General features: G+C 30.0%; 1 protein-coding gene across 1 annotated transcript; it reads right to left on the bottom strand.

The window, feature by feature from the left end:
• Positions 1–294: 294 nt before the first annotated feature.
• On the bottom strand, positions 295–10,645 carry LOC103495979 (cellulose synthase-like protein H1). Its single transcript, XM_008457684.3, has 9 exons — positions 10,365–10,645; positions 9,501–9,822; positions 9,065–9,196; positions 8,201–8,314; positions 7,735–7,950; positions 6,713–6,830; positions 6,202–6,398; positions 5,375–5,728; positions 295–952 (listed from the first exon to the last, which is right to left on the bottom strand). Exons 1-9 carry the CDS (start codon positions 10,643–10,645, stop codon positions 434–436), a joined length of 2,253 nt encoding a protein of 750 aa, XP_008455906.2. The 3' UTR covers positions 295–433.
• Between the last annotated feature and the right edge of the window lie 309 nt (positions 10,646–10,954).

Raw genomic sequence — 10,954 nt, 5'->3', positions numbered from 1 at the left:
ATTGGGAGGAAGGATCACAATCGATCTAACATCGTCGTGCATTATGAGTGACAGGGATGGTAGATTCATTTGGTACCTTCTGGACCAAGTTATTTACCTTCTTGGGGACGAGCCTGAATATATCCTTAAGCTACAATCCTTAAACTGATGGCCAAATTGTATACTCGAGAAAATATCTGCAACATTTCGTTAGAATTTATGGATGTCAAGACAACCTTTCTGAATGACAACTTTGAAGATAGTATTTATATGAGTTAACCATAGAGATTATAAAACAATGAAAAGAACCAAAAGTTTGCAAACTTGAAAGAATATTCATTTATGGGTTAATTCACTGCACTAATAGACTTGAAGACAAACTTGAGAGCATACCTTATATTAGAGCTTATTAATAATAATTAAAAAAAAAAAGACAATCATGAATTTGTCTAAGTTAATTCATGGTTGTTGTTTGACATAAAAGCACAAACAGTAGTGCTATCGCGACTGATTTGTATATGGTGGAAAAAGAAAGTCCATATCTGCCTCTACCAAACATAAAGATTCCCTTTAAAAATGGCCAAAAGCATAAAAGTAACCATATGCTACAAACCACCTCGAGCACTGCACTTCCTGGTCTCTCTAGCCTTATGAATAAAGCAATAAGTTGGAGCAACAAAATGGTCGTCCCTAGCACAAACATAGGAGACTCATCAAAGGTGAAATGCCTTAAATTTATCTCAGAACACGTCTCTTTCTTTGTTACTTCGAACGCAGTTTCTCTTTCACCTAAAAACTTTAGAACCACATCCCATACTCCAAACAACCATGCACACATTGTGTTTACCCTTCCCATTTTTTGGTTATTCCACCAAGCTCTTATTGATTGACCTGTTTCTTTGTATTGTAACAATTGTTGAAAGTTGTAAATGATGAACAGGAAAATAGGGATGAAGATTGCTCTCTCTTTCACCTGCATATGCAATAAAATAAATAAATAAATATGCTAGGTTCATTGTTAAATCTCCAAATAAAAGGTAGTTTGTTATATCCATACTTTAACATTTTTTGGACTTCGAAAGTTTTTTAGAGAAAATAATACTACATGAGATTTATTTCCCTAAAACTATATTAAATAATCTATGTAGGATCTCAGATTGGAAAGATGAACTGACCTCACACTTTTAATAAAATAACATGGGTTATTCTTCTATTTGTTAATTCGACCCATGTTTATTATCCTATCTAATCAAAACATCGTTTAACTGTTCTACTTTTTAACATCTATAGATTAATATCAATGTATATTATATGAATTCATGTTATAAAATGCATGTTTTTACTGTGTAATTTGGTACATTCTTGAGTAAAATAACTCTTCTACGTACTTTCATCATTTTCCTTGAGCATCTTCTCACATTTTCATGTCAGTAGCCTTAAGAACAAAAGTTCCCATAAGGCGTAGCAATTCTAGGTCATCTCATCCCATGGAAGTGTTTGGTGAGAGAAATCAACCTAGGAAAAGGTTAAGAATTTAAGGACTAATTGTTTCAAGGCACATTAGAGTTGTATTTTTGCAGCATTCTTTTGATTTATTTTCTTGTAATTCTCTCTTTTCTTTACCTATTGAATATCTTGTACCTATGATTGTTGAATTAATGAAGTTCATTCTTAATCTGTAATGTTCAGCTAAATTTTCTGAGGGGTTTGGTTGTGTGAATACCCTATGGTTTTATAATGCTTATGTTCATACCTCTTTGACTTTTGCATTTCCTTCGTTGAGTTTTTGGATAAATATTATTAAGTTAAACTAACCAGTTATTTAACAATCTAGTGGAGCCTTAATATACTAAAAAGGTTAGGGTATAAACTGATATCACAAAGGAATATGGGGCCATGAGTCTGGAATAGGAGGCTCAATTGCCTTTAGAATTAATAAGGAACAATGTAGGATAAAAAATCTAAGCTTGAATTAATCTAAGATGCAGCTGCTTAGACTTTCATTTAATATACTTTACTCTAAAATATTTTACATATATATATAATATATATATCAAATGTCATAGTTCATGTATAAGTTATCTTGAATTAAAATATGCTTTATGACTTTCTATATCTCCCCCCTTAAAGATGGTTTCTAAAAACACCAAGCAAATTTCTCATCATGTTAAATACATGAATTTTGAATAACTTGGCGAAAATATTCACAAGGTGATTTTCATATTTTTAGTTATTCAACTCCAACCTCCTTGCTTGAAATGCAATTACTGATAAAGTAAAATCTTGTATCAATGTATGCTTCTACGATCATGGAACACTAGCTTCTTGCTAGAGTAATTGTTGACTTATTATCGACGAGACTTATAGTTGCATCATCATGCAAAATTTCAACAAACTTGAGAAAAATCCCAAACCAAATTACATGACAACTACATGAAGTTATAACATATAATCTGCCTCACAAGGAGATAATGTCATAATTGGCTCAGTCTTAAAACTTCAAGTAAATACTATATTATCAACAAAGAAAACATATCCACTAGTATTTTTTTTTGTTATTAATGTCTCTAGGTCAGTCTCTATCACAATAGTCTTCACGCTTGAATTCTTTAAATAAAGAATAAAATAATCCACAGTCTAACGACCTTTGAGGTAACAAAGAATTCCTATTATCACTTTCAAATTAATAGTTGTAGGTAAGAGTTCTATAAATTGACTCACCAATCCAGCACCGAAAAGAATATTGGGTTGTGTGCAAATAAAATATATCTCCAACTCCCAATTAAGAATGAAAGAACATCTCATTCTTAGTATTTGGATAGTTTTGTCCCAATTTTTTTGGAGTTCCTCAAATGTTTAGAAATGATCATCTTAAAGCTCTGTAAATTTTTTCTTGAACATCATTTTTAAAACGAATAAAAACACCTTGAACTGCTTCACCACTATGCCAAGATAAAAAGTTCCTTCAACTACTTTACCTCAATGCTAAGATAATATAACTATCTGTCATTTCAAAGTCTTAGGTCATTGTCTTCTTAAAATCTTCAAACATATTTGCTCTATTTCCTTTAAAAATTAAATCATTCACATATAGACAAATCATTAGTCTTAATATAATTATGTGAATGTTCATCAAGACACATCTCAAATATCCATTGCCAAAGAATATTTAACTTATTGATTCTGCTATTCCACATCCTAGAGACTTAATTCAATTCCTACAATGCATTCTTTAATTTCATGACTTTGTCTTATTTACCTTTCAGAAGTAACCAAGAGCTTGTTCTTTCCAATAATATCCATTCAAGAATCCTTATTTGACATCTATCCAAAGACTTTCCATTTACTTTAATTAGCAATCGCATGCAACTGACAATTTTATGGTCTCCAAGCTAGCAACAGGAGAAAATACTAAATCCTGATCAATGCATTTCTTTGAGAATAATCTTTTACAACTAATCTTGCCTTACGTTTCTACACTTCTCCATTTTCATTATTTCTTTTTGTCGTGAAACCCATTTGATACTTATTATTGCTTTCTTTCCACTTGGAAGAGTAGAAAGTTTTCATGTATTTTTCTTTTATATGACCTTCATCTTTTCATCCATAGTTGTCTTTCACTTTTCATTTTGCCAAACTTCTTCAAAATTTTGAAGGTTCATTGTCACCAAAATATGTAACGCCTAGACCCAAGATTCAGAATTCAAATCCCTGACATTCCTCTGCTTTCCCTGTGAACTAGCAACATTATCCTTACTTGTCTTAAAAGGTTTATTAGAATGAAAGTTGTCCTCGCAAACCAACACGAATCCTTTAAACATGTTTTTTTCTCACTCACATGCATCCTAGGAGAATTTCCAAGAGGTCACCTAACATAGAATTGTTTCGAGCTAAACACGCTTAAGGGAAGTAGCACCTTGTTGGTATAGGTAGTAACTTTTTGTTCTTTTTAAGTGTTTCTTAACCTTACTTTCATGTCTTTATAGGATCCCTTTCATTCAAATTTGATATTTGTTCATTCGTGTTTCCCTCCTAAACTCAAGGCGTCACAAATAGATAAAAAAAAAAAAAGAGTAAGACATTAAAGATTTTACTTAACTCTTCAATTTCATCATATATGACTTGTAAAATTCTCATGCCACAAGGCCTTTCACTTGAACTTAGATATGACGAAGGTGCACTATATTGTAGCATGATTAGTGATCTAGATGGAGAAGCAAGGTCACTAGATTCATCATTATCCTCATCAAATAATAAAACCTTGCAGTCCTTTGGTTTATTATTCCAATTCCACATTGCTTCCTCACCAAACACATCTCTCGTCTTCTTTGTAAATATATTATAAAGGTTGTAGCCTTTATAACATTGAGAAAACGAACATAAATTTTAGAAACAATTAAACTTATACAACTTTAGTTTCTAAGAATTAAACTTGTTATAAAGGGAAAAATTAACACTCTTTTGCCCTTATGTTTTGGTTTAATTCTTATTTAATTTATATGTTCCAAAGTTTGACACTTTTTATCGTTGAGATTCTAAATGATTGCTTAATATTAGTCTTTGAGACCAATCAATGACTTAAGGAAAGATTGAGTGTTGTAATGATTGGACTAATTAATTAAAGAGACCTGAAAAGATTGATGATGTGACTATTCTGAATTTTGATAGATGAAAAGGTTCTTTTTAAATAAACAAAAACATAAGTAAGAGACACTCAAAGACGTTTTTAGGGTCTACATTATATTTCATTTGTTAGAGGAAGGAAAAGTAACTATAAAAAGAAGCCTTAAAGAACTCTTTCTCACATTTCATGCCTATCATGAAATTTTTGATCTAGATATGTTTTAACTCAAATAAAGAAAGATAAGAGACTAATCTATGAGTGAGAAAAGATTTTATTTTTTATTTTTTTCTTTTCTTTCATATAGTTGTAGTGTTGAAGATCTGTTTTGTCCAGATTTTCTTTTTTCAGATCTCCTCCTCCTTCTTTTGTTTGCAGTTTGACTCTATTTTTCATTTTAAGTAACTATTATGTAAAACAACTACAGTCAGCTATGAAAATTTGTTTTTCATATAAATATAATGTTTTTCTAAAACAATCTAGAAAATCTAGTATTATTCAAATCTTGTAAATTTTATTAAAGAAGTTTCTTATAAATTTTGTTAACATCGGAGTTTCTTCCTCAGCCCACAATTACTCCTTTTCCTTCTTCACTGTAAATAAAAAGTTGGACTCCTGATCAGTTTCTTCATCCCAGTCCATCTATAGAGTCTATCTAAAAAAGGAAGATATTTTCACTCATACGTTAATTTATTTATTTTGTAACTCACTTCCTACTCCAACCAAGAAAGTTTTAAAAATAATTAAAAAGGTAGTAATATGAATGGTACTTACAGTTGGAAAGATAGAGGAGTTGGTGATGAGGCAATAGGGTGGAAGTAAAGTATAAGAAAGCTCAGGAATGGAACGAAGGCCCCAAGTGAGGATCCATAAGTAGGCTGCACATTGCTTCCATTGTAGCTTCCCAAACAGTGTACCAAAAATAGGGCAGTGTCGTCTGTTTAATAAAACTTGGAGGAAGCCAGAGGCCCATCGTTTTTGTTGAGTTAGTGAAGCAACAAGTTGTGAAGGTGCACACCCTAAGAATGCTGGAGGGTTTAATGCAAGGAAAATGGATCTCCACCCTCTCGTTTGAATCACTAAGCCTGTTAAAACATCTTCGCTTGTAGATCCATACATCCACCCTATCTGAGATTCAATCAAAACACATACCATATTGGAGTTACTTTATTTTGAAGAATATAATTGCAGTGCGTAGCAAACAAGATATTTAATTTAAAGATTGTCACACAGTATATTTTCATTTTCAAATATGCATGACACTTTCTAGTGTATGGAATATATCAAGGATATTAAATGCATATTAGCACACTATATCAAGTATATATGAGTACCTTATCAAATGTTTGTCATGTATACCAATACAATTTTTTAAATTTCATGGATTAGACTTATATTTTATCATTTTTGCAAAAGTAATGAATAAGAACTGTAGACCTAATTTTCAAAACATATTTTGGTTAAATCCACCCGAATTCCTTTAACTTATTTATGTTTACAAAATTAAAATGTTTGTTAAAAGAAAGAATTTGTAAGTAAAGAAGCATATAATTAATTTCAGAACCCAAGACATATAGTCATTATGTGAAGGAAAAGAAAACCTCGGAACCCCAAGAAGTGCTGATCTCATAGCCACATCCAGCCACTTGGTTAGCAGCTTCAAGATTGTTGTTGAGAAGGCCTTTTGGAGGATAGCCACTTGTGTTTGTGTTTTGATCTTTAAAAGCATAAGTTGCTGACTTTGCAAAAGTTTTGGAATATCCAAATGTTTTTATTAATTCTTGTTCAGAGGCCTTTCCTACAAGAGGATTACAAACAATACTTTTGTTCATGATATTGAATTTATTAGAATAGCATTGGTAGTAATTAGATGAAAGAAATAATTTAAAATTAATGACAATGACAAATATAGGTATCCAAGTTTCAAAACATCGTAAGATCTAGACTCTTAAAATTTATTGTTAATACGAGTCTATCAACGATAGAATCTATTATTAATAAATTTTTCTATATTTGTATTAATCCTATAAAAATATTGCTGTACAATATTAATTATTAGCTTTATAAGTAGTGACATAATTAGGGTTTGAATTAAAAGTAGATAAAATTTACCATCCAGAAAATATATAGTGTGGTGAGGAAATTGGGCATATAAGACTTTTCGTCTATGGAAACATCCAGTTCCACTATAGAAAGGTCCTTGAAGTCCCATGATCCCACGTGCGGAGTACTACAAAACAAAAACATATATTTTGAACATTAGTTTTATAATGTTAATTATTCAAACCTACCTTAAATTAGTTAAATGTATATACTTTTAGACTATAATAATTGAACATTAATGTGAATTTGTTATAAAGTTCAATAATTCAATACGATTATATGAGTTTGACCAATCCAAACCTATCAACATAAAACAATTGGATATAATGTACATGTACCAAATTTTCAAAGTTGGATGAGTTCACTCCTAACCACCTAACCAATTAATTGTTGACCTCAAAAATTGAATAGTACTAAATATAAAAAGAAATAGTAATGCCAAGTTGGAATTTCAATTCTAGTGTTGCCTTGTGGTGAAAATTTGTTTGTTATTTTTCTCCAATTGAATTGTTTTATCAATATTTGTGAGAAAAAAATCTGAGTAGAGCTCCTAATTGGAACTTTCTTAGAGTTTTTAATTAGATGTTCCAAAAAGAGTTGATTTAATCTTTATTTGATCTTGTTAAATAGCAACATTTGGATCATATTCTTACAATGGTACTCCAAATCAAGAATTTTTGTATAATCAATATCTCTTAATTTTTGTCAATAGAAAATAGGTTTAGGCTGATGAAAATTCATGTGTTAGAAAAAAAAAATGTTGGAACAGAAAAATGTTTCTGTGTAGTACATTCGGGAATCATGCATAGTATATATTCAGTTATATACACAACTAGTTTTTGCAGTCAATTACGTAGCTCATTCTAATTATTGTTTATCTACTCTAAACTTGGTCAAACGGTCCTGAGAACCTAGCATACAACCAAATATTTATCTTTTTAGTTGTATGTATGTTGTTTTAATTATGGAATTACAAAGGATAGGAAAATTTAAATGCACATATAATAAAAGATCATTGAAAAAGGAATTACCTCAAATACAACCACTAGTTGATTTCCAAAGGGGTCATCCTTAAGGCCATCATAAAAGCATTGGGGAGTTTGAACATATCCAATATCTTCCAAATCATCTTTCGAGTTGAGAAATACACACATTGCATGTAACACAACTTGGGGATTATTGACAAACATGTCACAATCCACATTTAATATGTATGGAGCATTTGTCAATACCCCAGACACTCTTGTCTACAACATTTAAATCATTCAAACATCATATTATATAAACTTTTAATATATATATACACACATATATGTAAGAATAATTAAGCATCTGAGTTAATCCAAATTAGAATTTAATCTCGATAAAATATTAAGAGTCGGTTTTATATGATTTGATAAAATTAATTTTCATAGATAGTTTAATTTCTACGGTAAAAACTATTTATAAAAGTTTTTATCAAATAGTAAGATAAATTCTAGTGTGAGGAGAATTTACCAAAACATTCATGGCACCAGCTTTATAATGGTGGTGATGTTTGAAACTCTTTTCCCTTGATACATATATTAAATGAGGCAATTCATCTGATACTTCTTTGTTCTCCCACAATATCTGTAAATACAATCAATAATAAGGTTATCATATACATGCCATCCTATTGCGTCTACCCACTAAAATAATGGAAGTGTACATCATGTTATGATTATATTTATAAAGATTCATTCATGCAAGACTTTAGTCATCCATTTATGCAACAACATGCAAAATGGATATAATAAATAAAAGAATTGATGCATGAATGATTTTAAAAGATAATCATTCATGAATAAACAAAATTCATTCCCTCACAAAATTTAAGGAGATTAGATTGATGCAAACTATAACTTTGGTTATATTTGTCATAATCTAAAGTATAAATGAATTTTCTTTTTTTATTTTTCAAAATAAAAAGATTGGGTGTTAAAAAAGAATTTATTTTCAATATTGTAAAGAATTTATATGACAAATATTATAGCTTTCAAATCCCTACCAATTTAATTTTCTCACAAGGTCAAATGTTAAGCATGCAACAATTTAATTTTACTTCTTTCACACGTTATTATCTTTTCGAACAAAAACTTTTTTTTTTTTTTTATTTTTTATTAATAACTGAACTTTTTAATAATTACAACATTCTTTTGACAAAAAATATATACTTTTATAAAAAAGAAATGAAAACTACAATATTAAAAAAATGAATGTTAAAAATGGTAATTAAACAGAATTCTAAAAATGCAGTTACCTTTTATTTCTGTTTCTGTATATACATTGTTTTTCCCCCTAAAAGGCAAAAGGGACAGAGAAGTAATAGGATAGAATTACCTTAATTATGGAGGGATGGTGTTTGGTGCTGATGTTGGAGAAAGCAGCCAAATCAATTCCACTTTCTTCATGCCAACCAATTCTGTTTTCTTCTGCTTCCTTTATTTTCCTTTCAAGCTTCTCATACTCCACCTTATTTGTTTTTCCATTCAAAGAAGTTACATACATGCATATTTATTTATCCTTAAATGCTTTTTTTACTGTCAGTTTAAATATATATATATATATATATATATATATATATATATATATATATATATCATAAATAAAATTTGTTTTGTTAAAAATATTTACGAATTTTGTAAAAGGACGGTAGACTATTGTTTGTGTTTATCACATAGTAGTTGTGGAAATCTATGATGGATCGAAAATAAAACTTTGTACCATGTTTAGCAAGGTAAAGAAACAAAAGAGTTATGTGGTGGTCAATTATTACCTTTAGGGTTTTCCAATCATATTGGAACTGAGTAGAGGAATGAAGATGATGAGGTGGTGTTGAGAAGTACATAAAAGGAGCTCGGACTTGGACATCATATTTTTTGCAAAATGGAATCCAAATCTTTGCAAAATTCAATGCTTCATTCAGTGCATAAAAGGTTAGAGGGGAGCAGCCGTCGTCAGAGACATAACAACTAAGTTTATTTGACGGATAATCCAACGCCATCAAAGACAACACTGTGTTCACAGTTATTATTGGTGGTTCCAACATCGGATCCGCGGTCGTCACAAATATATCCACCGCCGGATATTCCACCTCCCTACCACACACCCACAGATTCTTATACTCTTTCCTCCTTAACTTGAATAATACAATATACTGAAAAACAAACTTTGGTAATTCTTCTAAATACCACAAAGAATTTTTTCTTTTTTTTTTTGTCAGAAATTTACTACGTTTTTTAAATAGTTTCGTTATTTTCATATTTTCTAAAATGCCCCCATATACTATTTTATTTATTTCTTACAAGTTTGAAGGTTGGGAATTTCCAATTGTTATATTTAAAATAACAAAAACTATGAAAATAATATTTTTGGTTTTCCAAAATTATGTTCTTTTTTTTTTTTTTTTTTTTTGCAATTTTCCATTGTAATCTTTTTCTTTTTTTATAAGTTGATTTTTTTTTTGTCAAATTAAAAAAAAAAAATAACAAAGCATATTTGAAGGTTGAAAAGTGTTAACAAGCTTACTTTTTCAAAAATAAAATTGTTACGACTCAAGATTTCAAAAAATGTATATACATATATAATATGGTAAGTCATTTGAAGCAGAATTAATAAACGAAAAGAAACATGTACTTACCGTTTAAGCAGGCGTTGAGGGTAAGTTTTGAAGTCGACAGGGTTCCATCTGGTGACGATGGCAAGAAACCAAACGAAAGAGAACCAAAATTCGCAAAGAAACGCAATTGTTTGGAGATGGGAGAAGCCATGGTTGTACATCAACAATACACGATAAGCAACAAGAGAAATCAAGAGGATGAAGATGGCTATGTCTAATGCTCTTTGGGTTGGTCTTTTGATAATTAGTTTTTCGTAAAGTGGGAGAGATTTGGCCATTGATAATTTTTTAGGACAATTCATTTTTTCAGTTTTTTGATGGATATGGATATGGATGGATTGAATTTTTGTCACTGAACTCAATATTTAAAAGCTACGTCTGGAATAATAATGGGTAGCATTAATTATCAATAATAATTTTTTTTTTCTTGTATTTTTGGTAAGAAGTTGTGCATAAAGTTAATGATTAATACAGTTGAAGTTTCAATTTGATCCAAGAGTCTCTTCATAGATAGCAAATATAGTAAAATTTGTGGTTTTTTTGGTATTACATTTTCGAATACCACTTTTTGTTTTTTCAACCTACGCAAGTGACAAACTTTTCATTTCTTT

Source organism: Cucumis melo, chromosome 11 (assembly GCF_025177605.1).
Source record: "Cucumis melo cultivar AY chromosome 11, USDA_Cmelo_AY_1.0, whole genome shotgun sequence".
NCBI classification, from domain to species: Eukaryota; Viridiplantae; Streptophyta; class Magnoliopsida; order Cucurbitales; family Cucurbitaceae; genus Cucumis; species Cucumis melo.
The sequence above is the reverse complement of the archived record's forward strand: the minus strand, read 5'-3'. Positions and strand labels throughout refer to the sequence as shown.

Bases quoted from the DNA above. Each gene is read 5' to 3' on its own strand.
- LOC103495979 (XM_008457684.3), bottom strand. From the start codon at position 10,645: ATGAATTGTCCTAAAAAATTATCAATGGCCAAATCTCTCCCACTTTAC. The intron at 9,823-10,364 runs GTAAGTACATGT...GGTGTGTGGTAG, and splicing joins CCTCAACGCCTGCTTAAACG to GGAGGTGGAATATCCGGCGG. The intron at 7,951-8,200 runs GTAAATTCTCCT...TAAATGTTGTAG, and splicing joins CTGGTGCCATGAATGTTTTG to ACAAGAGTGTCTGGGGTATT.